Here is a 20,444-nt window from a genome sequence, read left to right on the forward strand (position 1 = left end):
AATTTAATTATCTAAAACAGTTGCCGTTTTACTATTCTTACGTTCTGAGTTACACAACTATTTATGAAAACCGTAAAATTTTAAATATTTTCATGCACTTAGTTTTAATTGAATATTTTTATGCGCTTAGCTAACGTTGACAATCAAAACTTAAAAAAATGCCCGTCAATTATTTCTAGAAAATGAAAATGTATTTATTACTAAAATTTACAATTGAGAAATTGTGACAAAACAAATTACGACGATCAGAGACTCTATTTGGTGAACACAAAAAAATAGTGCAATCTTTCCGCGCTTTATTATTAGTTTTAAATGTCCTTGAAATCTTTTTTAGTTATCTGTGATGCTTTTCTGGAACGTTTTCGATGCAGACTTTGACCTAAATTTAAAACCGTAAATTTATAAACCTTTACTTTGTCATAAAATATAGCTATCACCGATTATTTGAGAATGGATGGTATATTATTAATTTATCTCTTTTTCCCACTATTAGCACTGACGCAGAATAGTTTCTGGGATTTGGAGCTGGCGCCCGAAAGTGAGACACCTGTTCCATATGGAAGTGGCCATTTGACAGTCTGGAAACATAGCAACACAAATAGGTTAGGTTTCTCTGTCTAAATAAACAAATGACAAAACAAAACGGGGTTCACCGCCATAAAAAAACTTAAGTTATCTTAAGCTGCATATTCTGAATTGTTTCTCAAAATACAGAGGTCATATAAAATGTAAAAGTGACACTGGCTGTGACAGATAGACCAAGAATAAATTAGGGCTTGAAAGTAATGAAATTTCAGAAAAGCTAAGTATCAAAATCGACTATTGTGGTCCCCAATTTCATAATCTGGCCTCAAAAGTGCCGTGTTTAAACTTGTCATGGGATAAGGATCAACCATACTTGGAATTAAAATAAGCATATTAAATAGAAACTAAACAGCAGAAGTCTTGGAATGCAACCCAAAAAATTGCTTCGAAAATATGAGAGTACATATATTGAAGAGGAACGCAATCGACCATTAGGAGACAAACACTTCCCGATTATAAAATTACCCAAATTCAGAGAAAGACATCAAAATTACATTTATCATAAAATTACCAAAAATCGAGAAAAACTCCCAAACTAAATTTATTTTAAAATTACCCAAACTTAGAAAAACATCGAAATAACAAGATTGCAAAATTTGCAGAAGGATCACGGTGTAATTTTTTCTGAAATCAGAAGGATTACCAAGTAAGTATTTCTGAAATCATTATAATTAATTTATGAACGCGTCTGTTTCGTTGGCATGAAAATACAATAGCACCCAATTGACTCAAACTGACTGCCGAAGTATCAGGATGTAAACTTTTTTGAAATCATTATAATTATTTTTTGAATGCGTCTGTTTTGTTGGCATGAAAATACAATAGTACCAAACTGACTAAAAAAAATTCGAGATGCTAGACAATTTCAAAATTTAATTTTTTGAACTTACAGATGGGCAATGGTTTTGCTGAATATATAAGAGGCAAACAAGCATAGAGGATAAAAACTGTCTAAAATGCTGACAGAAAAGGAAAACAACCAAAGAGTTGCTGACGGTTAGAAAACTATTACCTTGAAAACTTTTGTTGTGCTGCAAAAGTTGAGTCTTTAGTCCATCTGCAAGCATTGAACAAGTTTTTTTGACCCCAAAAAATAAAAAGTACAGAAAGTGACGGTCAGCTCTTTCACTTTTACAAGACCATACAAACATACACTTTAACTAATATACATTTATAGAAGAAAGAGCTTTGTGAACTTTGACCAACGTGAAATGAAGTGTCGCTTAATAAGTTGCACTTATTACGATGAGTAAACAAACCAAAATTCATTTTTTATTTATTGCCTGGTCATTAAAAAATTCCGTTATTTACCCGGTTTTCAGAGCTCAATATCATAAAAAAGACTGAAAAACTCCTACAAACAAAAAAACACAAAAACCAATAAAATCTTATTTTCTTGTGTTGAAACGGCTAATTCTCCTATAATAAAGCTATCAAAATTTTTCTGTCCCAGAGGAAGTTGAGATTAAGGATGCATTGCAAGGTAAAATTTTAAAAATAATATCAGACCAAAACTCTTATTTTTTAAGGCGCAAAGATTGGCAAAAGACGTACAATTGTGTAAAAGTGTGATACCTTATGTTGCATCACTTTAACCCGGCAATTTTTTCTAGTAGGATTTTATACAACAAATTTTACTCAATTTTTTTTGTTTCCCGCAGTATTTGCTATGTTTTCTCTGCGAAAAATGTAACGATATTCCTTTAGATATTTCAATAAGTAGCACCAGCGAAGACACTGTTAGAGAAAAACTAGTCCGCCCCCATGAGCTTCTTGAAAAGCAAGGGATCTAATGAAAAAGAAACAAAATCGGGTCATCCAAACATGAAGAAAACATTTAATTGAGCAGTAACCATACGAAAATTGTAAAAACCATACTTAATATAAAGATTTTAAAAATGTGTAGCAAGCGCTGTTTATTCTGACATCAAGTATTAGGTACGTCAATCATTATCTCACTAGCTTTTCTGGTTTGGGAGACAATTACAGAAAACGATAGGACTTATGTGGATGCTTGAGATTTGATAAATTTGATTGTGTGTAAATCTTTTCCTCTTGATGAACGGAGAGCAACAGTTACACAGATATTCTCTTGGATATTACAATACGTAGCAACAGTATTATACCAAATGGTCCGTTTCCAAGACCCTATTGAAATGAAGGGGGTTGTGAAGCAGAGAAGTAATAAAATATCAACTCAACCTTGCTAGGTGTCTTTAAAACATGTAAACTATTAATCGAGCAATAACCTTTAAAAAATTTCAATAAAAATGCAGAAAAAAACGCAATTTCTCTGCTCCAAAAAAAATTATAAAAAGGTTTTGTAATTGCGTAGACAATGAGCAAGTGAAGCTATTGCGTACACACCTAAGGTGAAGATTTCTGATGTTCCAACCCCGCTTAACCACATCTTTGATTTAAATTGTCAACAAAATGAGGAAAGAAAATTTTCGAAAAAAAATATATTAACAAAAAGATAAAAATTGCATATAACTCAGACAGACAAATGAATTAATTGCTGCCACATTGGCGAGCTGATGAGATACGCCAATAAGAAGACTACGAAACAACGGAAAGCAATAATTCTGTAACAAAGAAGGATCGAAACAGGCTCTATTTAAACAAGGGATCAAGTGGAAGTCGAAAGCACTTCACTTTGGAGTACTACGGGAACAGTTGGAAGATACAAGAAAGATTTGTAAGTTTTTTGGTGAATCAATTAATGACGGAGATGTTTTTCCTTCAAAGATCTATATTGCTGAAGAAACGTTGAACGCAAACCGTTGACTCCAGTCACTTCTTGCTTGGCAATAACAATATTTGATGGCCCCATTTACCGTGAGCTATAGATTTTGTTGACCTTCAAAAGCTATTATGACAAACGCACAGTTATGTTAATCTCAATTGGGATGCTTTTTGTAAAGTAATTGCAAAATTTTAAATATCGGCAAAATTTAGGATCTAGTACGAACTTGAACTTTACAGAAGACGATTTCTTTTTTGGTCAATCAAGAAAGCAGCAATCGCGGCTATTATAATCGGGCTCAAAAGAGGAGGACTTTTGATACATATGATCGTGTGATTTGATCAGCGGGAGTTTGAAAAGACAACGAGTTCACAGAAGACCAGTAGTGAATCTCACTCCTATACAGCTGAACGAAAAAGTTTCTTTCAAAAAAACTAATGACGAGCTCGACAAATAAGCTGAATTGTTCAAGGGAAAACTTAACAGTAGAGTTAGAATAAAATAACAAAAAATTCTACACTTTCAATCCAAACCCAATTGAGTTCTTCGCGCTTCTCAGCATATTTAGTAACTGTAGTTCATGTAAGTTGTTAGTTACTGTTGTTACTAGTAACTGTTGTTAGTAACTGTTGTTAGTTCATGTACATCCTACACGAATTGAATCTCAAACTCGATCTATCTCCGCTACCATGAGATCAGTGTTGCGACGTATGTACTACTCACGAAATGCATTACCATTTTTAGGCAATCTTTTGTTTCGCGACTAATTCATTTGTTAGCACATTATATTCGACAATGGTTCGACACAGTTGAGAGATTTGATATGACGTCAAATTTACTCTGAAAAAATGCCATTTTGATTTTCACTTTTGATCATCATCCTTATCTACAGCCTATCAGAGACCCAATTTTGACACGTAAAACCACGACTAGCAGCACAAATAGAGCTTCGAAAAATAACAAATTCAGTGTGAAACTCAAACACTCTCTGTTTATAAAATTGACATCCCGTGCGCAATGAAACACAATTCTTCATCGGAGATGTAATTGTTACTGGGTCTTGTTTTTGTAAATAATCTGAGTTATTGTACACCTTACCTTGTTTTCCTTTGATTAAAAGAGAATAAACTTTGATGTTTTCAATCTTTATTCGGAGAATGGAACCCCTAAGTGTGAAAAAATCTGTACAAACAGTGTTAGCTTTTCTTACTTGCGTTGAAGAAGTGATTTATTTTGGAAGATCCAAATCCGTGTTAAAATTCGTATAAGCAAAAACATATAACCAATTCAATTTATTCCTTTTCCATTTGATAGTTTATATGTGAGATTTAATGCCAAGTCTATTCAAATTTGAATTGCCACTTACGGAAGGATTCAACTTCGAATATTTCACCCATGTTTGGGTAATAAAGAAGCTTTATAAAGTGGGTAGAAAACCAAAAAGACTGCCCTATCAAAACAGGCTAACAAGCCCGGCTTATTCTGACATCAAACAATAGGTACGTGAATCTTTATCTTACTAGCTTTTCTGGTTTGGTAAACAATCAGAGAAGTCAGAACTTCGCATTTACGAGAATATCTGGGATTTGATAAATTTGATTGTGTGTAAATCAGTTACACAGATTTTCCCTTAGATATTACAATATATAGCACCAGCGATGACAGTATTATACCAACTGCTTCGTTTCCAAGACCCTCTTGAAATGAACAAGTTTTGATGAAAAAATATCACCCTTGTTAGTGGTCTTCGAAGAGTGTGAAATTTTAGTCGAGCAGCTACCATGCAAAAAATATTTTTTAAAAAAATGCAGAACAAATACGCAACGAATGTGGTGAACGATTTCTGTGCTTCAAAATTAAAATTAAGTTGCTTTGTGATTTTGTATTTATTGAACGAGGATATATGTGGCGGTGCAATTTTAATTTTTATAATTATTGCTGATTTTTACTAATTTCCAGAGTATTTGGCGCGTTCACGGATATGAAAGGAAGCCACAGTAAGCTAGGGTGATAATCTAACTTATCAATTATCAAATTATCAGTTTCTACGGTAACAGCCGATAGGTTGCTTGTAGATTTTGCTTTTACAAATAGCAAGAGTGTGCTTCAGGTAGCAGAGGTGACGTTCAATATGATGAATTTATCAAAAGAAAAGTTGATATCAAACAAACAATGAAGCTGCGATAGAAGGCATTTGATGGGCAAAATTTACAGAAGTTTTTTTTTATAAATTCTGTAATTAACCATTCAGAATGTTTGAGGTCTCAAGTTTTACGTATTAAAGAGTGAATGCATATGAATTTCAACGCATTTAACGCTAATAACGTAATAATTTCCACTTTTGCCAAAAATTTATTAGGTTATTTTTTAATAAACGCGTTGAAATTGAGATTGATCGACTCTTTATTACGTGAAATTTGAGACACAACCCTTCTGATTGCTGAATTACAGAATTTATAAAAAGCTTAAAATTTTGCCCATCAAATGCATTCTATCGCAAATTCACTATATGTTTCATATCAACTTTTCCTTAGATAATTTCATGAACAGTTGCATTATTGAATGTTCCATTAATGATCCATTTATCCAACCAAATCAGTTGTCTTTTGTTCGATCTCAGTAGTCATACGAAAATTGGCACACAATGTATATCGTCAGCCTAATCGTCTTTTCATGTCTTCATCATGAGTTTTCTTTTATTTCAGACCTTTCATAAAAACAAACGAAGTTCGCAAAAGTTCATTTTCATAAATACTCATAAACATGGATCATACGTCAAGTTGGTCTGCGCGGGTCTTCTATACGGACTTATTGTAAGAGCACGTGAACACAGCAACACTTGAGAGCCAAAAATTGCATATTAGTTCATTTTGGTCTGCCTCGGTATTTTCATTGGCAAAAATGGTCTAGATGAATATTTTCGTAACTAAATTTGAACGAGGACCTGAACTCGTGAAGGTTTCTGTGCAGAAAAGGCACTAATAATAACTTTCACCGCTAATAATGTATGATTCTGATAATTTTGCTATTAACCGGGTCCGGGGATAGATACTTTTATAAATTTTCAGAAGCTTTAATAAAATACATTTTTAGATTCTTACTGATACTTAAAAATTTTTATAACTTAGATATTTTATCCGACCTCTGGCTCTGTTGCTAGAAGACACGGCCAGACATTCTTCGAGCATATTCCACGACCAGCTGTTTCTGATGCAGTTCGATGTTCTCATGTGGTCAGATGACATGCAACAGACAGTCTATTGGTTCATGAAGAGTAGAAGCAAAGATATTCAGTTAGAAGATATTGAAATGCTGCCTATGGAAGAGGTACCATCATCTATTTCTCTTCACCCCGATTCATTTAACCCCGCATATTTTAACACATCATTTAACCCATCTATGATTTAACCCCTTTATCATTTCATCCCACCATTAGCAGTCGACATTAACGGCATGTTTTGTCATAATTAAGTGGATAAATTAATCCCACGTTCGGTTGTGATAGTTTCATATCAAGTCCCACGGGCCGCTGAGGCATGGTCATGGCCCACAAGGCATGGCCAAATGATTATATTGCTAATTTAATAATCCTTATTTCATAGAATGATTAAAATCGGGATGAAATGATAGAGGGGTTGAAAAATAGATGGGTTAATTGATACGGGGGTGAATAAATCGGGGTTTAATGATAGGGGGTTAAATGAAAAGGGGTGAAAAAGCGGGACACCGTTTAAAATACCCAAAATAAATTTTTAAAGTTTTTCGACAAGTTCTGGTCAATCATCGCTGAAAACAGCAAACTCCTATCCGACTCTCATAGAAAGTAATAGTTACGTAAAATATTTTTTCTGAAACGGAATGCGCTGCCCTTCATTCATGATTCAATAGCTGTTCGAATGTATCTTCTCCAAAATTTACAATAAGGTGTTTTTGTGGGCAAAAACAGTAGGCTTCGATGTTACAGGCATTAAGTGGTGCCTAATTTGTGAGTAAATTTCCTTTTGAATCTCGCCTCCAACCATTGTAAACGTGAATGATACTTGTTTATACATAATCTTTTTAATTGATCTGTCAGCTGCAACCACTTTAAAAGTAGGAGCACATTTTTGCATATTTTTGCATGCTTTCTCTCCTGATTTTAAATTTTTGGCTTCCAGTTTTCGTTGAGTTGACATGTGCATGTGAAACAGAGTTGACAAGTTGAATGTGAAACAGAGCTCTTCAAATCAATTGAACTTTACTTTCCTTTCATGAACAACAGGTTCTCCAAAATTGGCTATTTTTTCCTACTTGCTGCCGAAACAGAATCCTGAGGTATCTTTTTGCAAATAAGAAAACTACTTTACATTATTTTGAAGTTTTAGTGTCTTTCTAATCTGTGATAACACAAGTTAAATTGACTCCATTGCTTACATTGAAAAAAATCACCAAAGCATTACCGGTAAGTTGTTTTAAAAGTTTAAAGATGAAAACTTATGACTTTGGAAAGATGAAAAACGTAAGCAGTCGTAATAGGAAAAAAGAAAAATGATTGAGACAGTTATCGAACCATGAAAATGTTTTATAATGACACTTTCACCCACTCTTGTAATATATTTCACCCACTCTACATATACACTATGGTACCAAAAAGCTACATACAGCATGATTTCTGCTTTGGAGGCATTATTTGTGCTTCATAAGCATGATATGCGCTAAGGCGTGAAAAAAGGCGTGAAATTTAGAAATTTTAAGAGAAATATCAGTCTCCTTTTCTCTGCTAAAACAGAAAAGATGGTTAAACCTCTTTCTTCTTTCACCGTTTGCCAAGTTGTTACGCTACGAGATGTCGTATTTTCATGGTCTAAAATACAAAAGCAACTCAACTTGATGTCAAGATCTAGTGCACAGTATGCATACAAACGTTACTTGAAAAATAACAGTTTCGAGCCCCAAAAATTTAGCGGAAGACCCCCAAAAAATGTCAAAAAAATCAGAAAAAAAGTTAGTTACTGATGTTTTGAAAGATCCCAAAACCTCACTGGAGCTCATTAGACTGACTCATAACGCTTTCTCTTGCTACGATACAATTTCCAGAGGTACAGTTAGACGAATTCTCCAAAAATATGACGTTTTTTAAGAAATGCTTCAAAAAAAGGTCAGTGTGAAGAAGAAAAGCAAGTGTTTTCATTCAATATGGTGTATCAGTATGCTAATGAAGCCGTTCTCTTTCTGGCAGAATGTTATTTTTACTGATGAAACAAGGGTTCGCATCTCCAGCGACGGAACTGTTAGAGTTTTTCGAAGAAACGGAACAAGATTTCTTTTAAAAAAATATAAAATATTTGAGTTCGGACAAACGATCACTTATATTTTGGGGTTCAATGGAATCAGATGGACGGAAATTGCTTGTTAATTGTCCAAACAAGCTAAACGCAGTTGGTTATTTGGAAATTTTTAAAAATTTACAAAGAAAAAGTGCATTTCCTGGACATTGTTTTTCAACAAGATAATGCTCCTGTGCATAAATCGAAGATTATCGGCAATTTTTTCCAAGATAACGATAACGAGTGTAAGGTAGTGTAATGGCCAGCATATTCCAGATCTGAGTCCTATTGAAAATTTATGGGCAATTTTGAAGCAACGATTACGAAAACAGACAGTTTGTTGGGAAAATTTAAAGAAAAAAAGTAGGAAGTTTGGAATGAAATTGACCCAGACGTCGTAAGAAACCTGTATGAAAACTTTACAAACCGTCTACTAGACGTCAAAAAAGCTAAAGGTGTAATGGCGCGTTATTAGAGAACTAATTTGAACTCAAAATGTTATATTATTTGTTGTTTCTATTGCTTTTTTAAAAATCTTTAGGTGTACGTAGCTTTTTGGTACCATAGTATACGTTATATAGAATTCATTTTTCCAAGATTTCATAAATTATTTGACATGTGAGGGGGCTCTAGCTTTTTGTGCAAACGCGCGTTAACGATCCTCCATGGTTTTACTGAACTGTATACTTATTTTCTTAAGATTCGATTAGTGTGGAAAGACTCCTTGATGGAATCGACATCCGATAGATTCAAACTTGACGACGTTTGGCGACCCAACATTCAAATGGCCAAAATCATCACTTTCAAGTTTGGATGCAAGCAAGAACAAGATTGCAAACTTTTGGCAGAAGAAATGAGACAAAATCCTCACAAGTTCAACTCTTTCGATGTTCAATACGTCGTTAATGGTCAGAAATCGGCCCGTAGGGAACTAACGATAACAGGTGAACAAATCTCGCAAGGGAATTTGTTCACACGGTTACAAAATATGAATGGAGGTCAAGGGGTCGATGAGAGGTATCTCAAGTCCGATGACGTCAAAATACTGGCGGAGGAGACCGTCAGTTCCATTCGGGCGTCGCTGGTTACAGATGCCAGCTATGTAGACTCCGGAGACGAGGTCAGTTTGAAAGACCTCCTCAACAAAGAACTGGAAAAACAGAAAGTTTCATCGGCTTCATTCGACAAGACTAAATGGAACTCGACCTTTTGGGATCCGGGTTACGCTCGGCCTGATAAAATTACAGAAGTTCTGAATAAATTGATAGAAGAGAACACCACCAAAACCGATACGTTTAACGAGACAAAAATGAGCGAAGATAAATCTCACAATACAGAAGCTACTCTTTCTTACAGTGGGTTTTCTGGGTCTGGAAATTACGGCGAATCTGGCTCGGATTCTGACTCTACAACTGTTCAGGATGTGTTGGATACTCTTAACGAGAAAGATGCCCATGTTGAGTGGGAGGGCGAAATGTTTGTCACGAAGCCTCTCAATTTATCCCGAATTAATTTGAACGCTTTGCGGTCATCTTCCAACATTGTTTCAGAATCGATTCAACTTAAAAAGTACAGAAATGTATTCTCAATGAAACTTGCTGTTCGGTCGTCTCACGTGAAAACTTCGGACCAATTATCAACAAAAAAATTGTTTTCTGAACTAGTTGAATTGGAGCGAAACTTTGACTCAAATAAATTGCGTATCTGGCAAGAACTGCAAGACCTCAAGGAAGAATTTCTTAATCTGACAAAATGGGATGATGGAAATTACTGCATCGTACATAACTTCGACCCCAAACGAGCCAAAGAAACCGCCTGCCCCACGGGCTTCAGACCTCAATCTTGGACTTATGTGTTAAGAGACATGCAAATTGCAATAAAAGCGCCTACAAAGTCAGTCGACGGGAGTTATAATTACTTAGAGGTCAAAGGAGGAAAAGACGATAAAGGGAAGTCGAAGGTGTATATGGAAATGCATTTTTGTTGTCGAGGTGGAGGTTTGCCTACGGAGTAAGCTAAAATTAAAATTACAAAAATTGATTTAAAGCAATTAATTGCGAAAGCGTAACTAAGAGAACTCGGTGCACTAATAGGACTGGTGGAACCAATAATCGGAATAATCGAAGGATAGAAAAGCATGTTTTGTTTAGCAATTTTGGTGAGAAAATTGTCGTGAAACATCTTAGGCACATTATCCTATTGCATTTCCTCTTGCATTTGTTATAACTTGAGTTTTTGAAGTTAAAATTTTGCAACTACAATAGAAAGGAAAAGTTCTAAAGTGATACGCTGTTGGGCTCAACAATTTCAGCGTTGGCTCACAACACAGATACCATTACGCCGCAAAACGTACAAGAAGTCAAACAAATTTGCGTAATTTTTCACGGCCCATGTTTTAAGAGATGAAAGTGGTGGAACACAAGGACAGAAAGGCAAAATTGTTCAAATTTGGGAAAGTTTGGAAACATCCGCCATATTTGGCCACGATTCGTATTTTTGAGCTATTGTCGAACGAAACTTCTAACAAAGTAACAAATTGCGCATTAAGCAGAAATAAAGAAATCTGACTGATTTTCATTTAGACGTTCTTGAAATAAAGTCCTTCAATTTACAACAATTTTGAATGCTCCACTTTTAATATCCTTTTTGGAAATTCCTTCGAAAATCCTTAACGCCTTACAAGTTTGTCTTTATGCAAAGAAAACCTCAGAGGACAAAACAATCGGGACTAAATTCCCTTTCGCTGCGAAGAAATTCAATTTTTAAAATAATGGACAATGGAAGAGCTGTTTTGGCCCAACTAAAATTTTTCAAAGGTCACAGTAAAATTTTATTTTGGTCAAAAAAATTAATAGTTTTTCTCATCGCTTGAACGTTTTTTAAGCATTACTTGACTGAAAATTAGTTTTTGGAAAAGAAATAACGAGTAAAATTTAAACATCGAAAGGAAATTGGCATCAAAACTCACCTAAGTAAATATAAAAACCCAGAAACAAAGTTGACGAAAGCCGTTGTTGGCGGCATGATGGCTTTCTTCTTAATCATGAAACTGTTTGAGTTGTTTTTTTTTCATTTTCACAGCCGTTTGGACCAAATTTTCATTTTTGTACTCATATCATGATGTGAAGGTTCGGAAAAAATTCCCAGCTGTCATTACACCAAAATGACTTATAAAAAGCGCTATACAATAAAATTCAAGGATAGGATTTTCTTTCAATGGAGTTTTCTTTGGAGTCTAATAATGTCGCTGCTGATTTTTCAACCCTAAATCTTGCGAAGTTTTCCAAGTCATCAAAGATTGTTTTTGTTGCAATGATCAACACTCAAATTGCCCTCAAAATAGAGAAAAATTAAATGACTAGTGTTCTCAGGTTCAGTTCCCAGACGGATCAGTCCGAAGTGGAGCGCACACGGTGTGTTTTCCCATCAAAATTACAGAGTGTTGAAATTGCTTCAAGTGCACGTAAGTGAGGACAATGGTCTGATATTGGTCTGATCAGAAGTACCTTCCATCTGTAAATGCCTGTCTGATCAAAGGCCATATCGGTCTTGCATAGTCTGAACAGAGGTCACTTTCGAGCGCTGTCTGATCAAGTATGATCCGATGTTCCTGCGGTCAAATAAGCGAAAAAGGCGATTTTTCCAAGAGACATACTCACTTCATTTTCTAGGAACATTGGACAGACAATTTTTTGTTTTACAGTCTTCATACTACTGGTAGTCTGGGATCAATTTGGTTCACTTTAAACAACTTTTTTTTGTTTTTTTAGTAACTAAGAGAATAGTCACCTTACATATCGAGGTTCCATTAATGACAAGCCTCAATTACAGTCCAATGATGCCCAATGAACAGAAATTTAGCTTTCAAGGAAACGCCCATATTTTTTTGGATTCGAGTGTTCGTAATTTTTAATGAAATTTTGATTTTCTTTGAGATTTTACTGAATTTTTGAAGTCCTATGCCATAAACACGTTTACGAAACGTTCAATAGTCTTCCTAATGACCATTAAGTGAAACTATCTAGTGCTTTGAGTGGACAGCTAATGGCTGTTAAGACTTTATAAAAATGTTTTCAAATATTTTTTTCTGAAAGTTAGCCGATCTTAAACTTATTTTTGCGAATTCTAAGTCCCTCTCACTAATGGCAGGAGACTGATTTTTCTACTGCAACCAAAATAAATTTGGTTAGCTGTTTTATCTTCAATTATTGGTTTTATGACTTCGATGCGACGAGTTTTCATATACTTTCTTAATTTTTGGATATTTTTTTTCAAATTTGTTTCCTTTTGGAAACTTATCACATTATCCTATTATTGATAGCTCCCATCAACTCAGAAAAAATTTTAAAAGAATCCTTGATAAAGATTTCAAAGAAAAGCTTGTGGATTAAATGGCTTTGACACTTTCTTCTCGTACTTTTCTATTGATTTTTTATTTTTTTTAATAGTCAGAAGACTTATTCTGATGTCCTTTTGATGGCCAGTCAACAACAAACATTATTTTTGCATTCTTGTTTCATCAAGGCATAAGGTTGAGTATTTTTTGACTTCGGACGAAAGCTGTTGAGTTTAATGTCGTTGATACTACGGGTTTTCTCAAAGATTTCGTGGTTTTAAAGCATTTGTTCTTGTTTGTTGATTTTTGGAAGAGCTAGAGTTAAAGAAAAAAGAATCTAATTGCTGTTAAAAATTAATTTAAAATAGAAACCTTTTTTACAGAATTGTTCGTTTTTATAATGGCTTTGACAGTTTTGTATCGTATTTTTAGAAGTTGCGGTTTTTGGTTTTTTTTATTAATTTTTATGTAGCAGTAAAATGCTGAGAAATTTATAAGCTTCTAATTGAGGATTGATTGAATCATAATAATCTATGCAGTCAATTTATAGCAAATAGTCTGAAAGCTTATGATATTATTCATTTTCATTTTTTTAATTCTTATTTCGTTATTTGTATAGATTTTGTACTTTTTTTGTTGTTCTCTTCGTCAACTGGTAATTAATAGTGTCATCCAACTCTTTGAACCTTAAAAAATATATTTTCTACTGATGTTATGTCATCACTGATGTTTTGTTTATGGTCAATATGCGTTTTCATAAATGTTTTGTGAGTGGTCAATTTTTGTTGTTTTTTCTCGTCTTTTTCCACATTTGCGTAATAACAGAGCCCAAATAATTTCAAATGAGTCCCAAGTGAACTTATCTAATTGTTCATTATAATTTTAGCTCAATTAATACAGATAACAATTGAAATAAAAAAGACAATTTGATAATTGCTTATGATTTTAATGGCTTCAATAATTTGTGTTTTCGCAGTCAATAATTTGTGTTTGTAATTTCTCAAGCTTTTCTGCATCTTTAGTCCATTTCTATGGCTTATTCTTACCATATATAGGCTCCATCAGTTTCGTATTGACTTTTTAGTAAATTTATTGGTTATTATTTTGTTAAAAGCTAATGATTTTTAAGATATTTGAAATTATTTGGTTTAAGAAATGTTGATAGATTTTTGAAATACGCCGCCTCATTATTTTTTCTCTTTACTTGTTATACAGCTTCATTAAGCAAAAGATCCATCTGCCGTATAGTTAAGACAAAAAATTTTGTGCAGATAAGGTATTATCTGATTTCAGTTTGACGTTGTTTACTATGTGCTTTCAGATTTAGGTATTGAGTTTTTGCCATTAATTTTCCAGTTTTCCTTATTTTGTTTGTTTTTTTCTAGTAGTCTTTTTACTGGCAGATCTTGTGAGCGCTGTAATGAGGCATGGCAATGTGTAGTTCGATTAGTAGTTTGGGTGTGAAACAATTTTTTTTAAACTCACACATCTATTTTTGGTTACCTCTTCATTTAGTTGACAATTAAGTCAAAAATGTAGATCAGCTCGGGATGGAACTTAATGTGCAAACGCTCATTAACAAGCCTGCTTGTTTAATTTTGTATGTTGTTTTTTGTAATTTTACAGTTAAATTTATGCACCATCGTTTCCCACAATTTAAACGTGAGGCATAAAACAAGTAATAGAGCGCAATATGTGATCCATTTTTTTCTGATTCATAAGCTATTTCATTGGCTCTCTTTACAATGCAAAACCACAAGAAAAAGTAACTTTGTTAGTATAGTCTGTACATAAACTTAAACGATCTAGATTCAGTTTTGGATCTTGAAACATTTCTGTTTTCATGTGTAGCTCCAAAACGTGAACGATCTAAAATCTGAATCGGTCTTTTTATGAGCAAACTTAGACACTCGGTGGGGCATATTTTCATACGTCATTCTAGAGCAATAGGGGTTTTGTCATGGTTTCCGTATGCTCTTACAGCCAACTGAAAACAATTGATATAACATGATGCAAAAACCAAGAAACATTCATATTTAACATTTATGATTAAACCAAAATTTTGCGTTTACCTTTAAAACCGGTGTTTTATAAATGAATGAAAACATGACAACTCTATACAAAATGGTCAATATTGTTCTGTTTAATAGAAACTCTGTGATTATATTTAAACCGACGTTTTCTATAGACTATACGTTAGTTTGCAACTTTCACTTGATTTGAATTTATTTATATCGATTGAAGTAACATCATGGTACCAAACAATTTGAAAGCTGTAATGGCAACTTAGAAAAATAAGACGTCATTTTCGCGACAGAGCATTAATACAAAACCGAAGCTTGCAACTTGCCTTTGAGTGTTTATAGCATCTTTGACCAGCTCATAATCTAAACAATATTACCCATTAATTGACTAATTGATTCTGAACATAGTTGGGTTTATTTGAAAAGGTACATTTTGTGTGTTGGTTGTTATTTGCGTTATTAAGAGTAAATACAAACTTTCACATTTCCACAATGCCAAAGTTACCATTATCGTCATCATCAGAAGTGGTTAAGGATTTCATTCCGACAGCCGACATGATCAAGTCGCAGTTCTTAACGTAAGTGGATTAGTTATAACTCATTTCCAATTCATAACTAGGACAGTTGACATTTGGCATCGATTGCGATATTATGCCAACTGCTCTATCCGAAAATATTAAGTAATATTAAACTGGCTTTAACTGGGTTTTGAATTTTGCTCTTATATATATATATATATATATATATATATATATATATATATATATATATATATATATAATGTTTAGAACTCAACTCTAATTTAGGGATTTTTTGATTGCATTGAAAATTTTATAAATGATAGCACCTTAATTTGCTGGGAATTTGAACGTAGTGGTACTCTCTATGACCGTTTTATTAGCCAAATGTTTGTACATAGATGAAGCTCTGCGTCATATTTGCTCTGAAACTATTTAATACCCCGAACCAGGATGGTCTGCATTCCGGGACAAACACCCTTGCGTCGCCTGAATGTCATAAATAGTTACTAAGAGCGCTACGAGCGTTGGTAAAACTCAGGCGGGAAGAATGGTGGAGGTTGGTTTAATAGGAGGGGTTATATGGGTCTGGGGAATAAATAGCAACGATTCTCGCATCTTTTGGATAAAGATGTTAACCCCAGTCGTAACTGGACTGTAGAAATAGTGAGTAGTAATAGGGTGAGCAACCCTTCACGGGGAGGGTGTAGAACCCTGTATTAAGATAGGGTATAGGGGTATTTTTGAGAAAGGGTCTACCTTAATGTATTAAGATAGGGTATAAATCTATGGCCGCCTACATGTATTAAGATTATGTATATTTCCCATGTATTAAGATTAGGAATAGCCGCCGCAACGTATTAGGATTAGTTATAGCCGCCGCAACGTATTAAGGTAGGGAATAAATCTAGGGGCGCAAGTAGTATAGTGTGAGTAGATCAGCCGCATTTTTGGGAGCCGGTCATTAGCCTTTCCGCGCAGGGAATTGTACAGGCGGCGAATTGTACAGGCAGCGCGCACCCGAATTGTACAGGCGGGGAAATGTACAGGCAGCGCGCACGGGAATTGTACAGGCGGGGAATTCTACAGGCAGCTCGCACGGGAATTGTACAGGCGGGGAAATGTACAGGCCGCCGATAATTCCTTTCGCAGTAAATTTGAATATTTTTATTGGTATAACAAGCGCAAAGTATTAAGATTAAGTATAGCCACAGCAAAGTATTAATATCAGGTATAGCAGCCGCAATGTAATAATATCAGGTATGGCCGCCGCAATGTATTAAGATTAGGAATAGCCGACCTTAAATAGCAAGATGGCGCAGCGAAACTACCTCTTGCTAATCTGGCAATGTCACAGTACTAGTGAACTCCTACGCGCTCATAACCTGGAAAAAGGTTAAATAAATAAAAAATTGAATTAAAATGTGCAAAAAAACTGACACGTTAAAAATTAAGCACATGCAAATATAAAATTAATCAAACGTTTCATGATGCTAGTACAAAAGGAAGGAGTATCAAGGTTAATTTAGCCGAATAGTTAATAACGTCGACAACAAAAATTGGAGTAACTAACGAAGAATTTAGAAAAAAAATACTGTCGACTTTATTAGACTTCGACTTATTCTACAATATATTTCTATAATTCACATATAATTACTGATAAAGTTTAAAACATGAACGTCATGAACATTCTTCAGTTTTGTCTGAAAAAATTTAAATAGTTGAATTTCTGCAAAAAATTTGTAAAATACACACAAATTGTCAGTTTTCTGAACTGGCTGTTGCATCATTTTCCGATACTTTTTATTCAAAAGTTTGTATTTTGTGATTAGACGAGCGAATGAATCAGCATAGTATTTAGTTCGATTGAGTCGAGCAATCATTGTCCAATGCTATCCAGCTTCACTGCTCGCAGAAGTCTTGATGATGGCAAAGCTGAATGTGGGTAGTCTTGGAAAACAATCTTTTGGAAAGGATCCAATATAGGGGTATTTGAGTTCTGGAATTCGTTCAATAATATGTCTCAGGGAAGTGTTATCCGTGACAATAAATTTTTCTCCACTTTATATGCAAGTACCATTAACACAAGGATTTCTAACCATACAGTCAAGCTGAAAAGACTCATTCTCTTCAAAAAAGCAACAATCATTGGACTTTTTACCTTGCTCCAACAAAACTGTGCTTGATTTTTTAATTTTGTCAACAGAATTTTTTTGGGAGTTGGGGTAGAAAAGAATCATTATAAATATGTATCTGAAAAATTAGGAGAGCAACTGAAACAAAAAAGTTTGAATTAGTTCTCCCCCCGTTAACGTCCATATTAAGAAATTATTTGGTAAAGAGAATGGCAACTGGGTGACGATAATATATAACCCACAAATGTTCCAATGCAGAAAGCAATAATGTAAAACCCATAAAAAAATTAAAAGAAAATATTAAAAAATTTTCGTTGACGCAATAATCTTCAGACATTTTTAGCAACCGTTCCGTACTGATCAATTTTAACAGTGGACATTCTTTCTCCTAGAACAATTATTTCTGTCACGCTTCTTAGCGGTCGGTCGAAAAAATTTTCTATTCGGATACTTTCACCGCTGAGTTCAGGATAATGAATATTTTCTCCAGCATCTTGAAGTGAAGTGAGATCAAAAACAAGTACGTAATGGTTCTGAAATAGATTATTTGGTAACGCAGGGATCTCTTCGTTAATGTTCATTGCTTTCATTCTTATTACATATGCCCTACAGTCATTGGTTGTATCAACTGATACTATAGCTCTACCTCCTCGAACAATTTTTTTGTTCTGGTAAATCAAATTTCCGATAATGGAAAGGATTTTCTTTAAAGTTTCCTGTGAATGCTGAAATTGTGTTCATCGCAGTAGCTGTTGTTCTGATTGTTGAAAACATTTTCCTGAATAAACTGGTTCTGTCCTGAAGGAATCATGAATGTACGTGCAATTGTTTCCATAAAGTTGTAACAACCAGATTGATGAGTTAATTGATATTTTATCGTCTGGTGATACACTTCGTTAACAACAACATGTCTTGTAAACAGGGAACAGTCAAGAAATTTAAAGGAGACGTGAGGATTATAGGAGATCACGTAAAAATTGGGTATTACACAAATCAATTTCAGTCTAATTTTTGTATTTGGAAGCATTAACTTTTCACATTGGAACAAATCAATTGCTAATATACCGTAATAAGGAGTTCCATTTTCCAGCAAGAGTTCTTCCTCTCGATCTATAAAAGGGCTTTTCTCAAAGTTGCTAAGCTATTTTTCAAATTTGTAATTATTTTTTATTCATTACCTTCATTATTTCTTGTGGAAGCGTTAAATTCATTGGAAATTAAAACTCGGTGTCCATAGAGACCATTTGAGTTGTAAACTTGTTGATTGTTCAGATGCACTTCACAGTTGGAGAAGAGACAGTGTAATAAATTGTTGACGTGAGCTGGATAATGTAAATTATGATCCCTGAAAGACATTCCCATATCTGCTTTTCCATGCTCGTGTTTTTTCTTAAAGTCATCAAACAATTTTCCCTTTTGTAAACAAACTTTGATTTGAAGGTGGATATCTCTCATATCAAGATATGTGCTTCTACTTGTTTGAAACTCGGATTCAATGCTGCTTTCATCCAATGAAGTACTGGGATAAACTTCTTGAACGTGAGATGATTCAATTGGTTCCAAAACAGGAATTTTGTCACAAAGATTTTGTAAAGTGACCATAACGAAAATTGCTATCGTTTGTTGATCTAGTATTCAATTTAGCTTAGAAAAAATGTCTCTTCTAGTCCCCCTGGTTGTTGAGGAAACTCTTCAATTAATTCGACGTTTCCTAAATTTTCCACCACTTAGCTGTTTACGTTATGTTTTTTTTTCAAACGTCTACAGCCAGAGATTTGAGTTTTTTTCCAGTTAGAACATTTTCAATTTCTGGTGCAGCTATATCAAGCAAATCAGCACCGAATCTTTTTGCTGCTGGGACAACATAATATCTCCTCAGGAATGGAATAGCTGTCCTCTCAATTGTTTGTGCTAACGCTCCGAATCCTCTTCCCTTTTGTCTTGAATAACCACGAAAACACGGTAAATCACTCTCAGCAACCATTTTTTACAACTTTAAATCTAAGAATTATTGTCAGAATTTTTTCTAAGCATAAGTACTACTCTTGTTACACCAACAGAGTTGAAAGGAACTCTTTCACCATCAGAGTACGGGAGCTCAAGTTTTTTGCTGTGGAATGTGTTTTTTATATTTTTTAAATTGTAAGTTTGGAAAATTTTGATAATTCATGTATTGTCCCGTTGAGATGATGTCTCTGTTCTTAAATTTTGATATCAATGGAATGCATAGTAAAAGAGCAGCTTTTGTATCACCCACAATATTTTTTTCAACAATATCACTATATATCATTAAGGTGTGTATTCTTACAATGTCATACGGGAACTTGGAAAATGTGGACCAACACCACTCATGAAAACACCCATACCATTAACAGCTTCTTCGCATCCAAAGACATGACAAAGGTCTGAACTAAAAGTGACAAGTAGGAAGGCTTCATTAGGAAAGCTCAAAGAAATTCGCTGTGTAATTCGGTTAACGTGTAACTTGATTGGCGTTTTTTAATATATTTCACGTTCCGGAATTTTTCTGTTCATTTCTTTGACAATATCAGAGATCAAGGGGTATATGGATCAAGTGTGTAATAATTCAATGGTTTTGTATCTGGTGTTGCTTCATCTAGATAGAAGAGTTTACCCTCTGTTATGTATTGTTACAAGGAAGGATACCACAGTTCTGTTATCGCTACCTCCCATTCTCCATCAAGATTAATTTGTTCAGGTAGAAAATTCGTGAAAGAAGTTAATGTATTGTTTTGGTAACAATCAAAGGACGCGATGGAAACAAACTCAATAG

General features: G+C 34.3%; 1 protein-coding gene across 1 annotated transcript in view; it reads left to right on the plus strand.

The window, feature by feature from the left end:
* Window positions 1-15,187: 15,187 nt before the first annotated feature.
* LOC142353041 (uncharacterized) overlaps window positions 15,188-20,444 on the plus strand; it is a 32,751-nt gene continuing 27,494 nt past the window's right edge. Inside the window, exon 1 of the mRNA XM_075405230.1 lies at window positions 15,188-15,575. Within this exon, the coding sequence (XP_075261345.1) occupies window positions 15,490-15,575 (86 nt within the window). The 5' untranslated portion in view covers window positions 15,188-15,489. The remainder of the gene's footprint in view (window positions 15,576-20,444) is intronic.

Source organism: Convolutriloba macropyga, chromosome 14, assembly GCF_964194025.1.
Source record: "Convolutriloba macropyga chromosome 14, txConMacr16.3, whole genome shotgun sequence".
Lineage (NCBI taxonomy): Eukaryota > Metazoa > Xenacoelomorpha > Acoela > Convolutidae > Convolutriloba > Convolutriloba macropyga.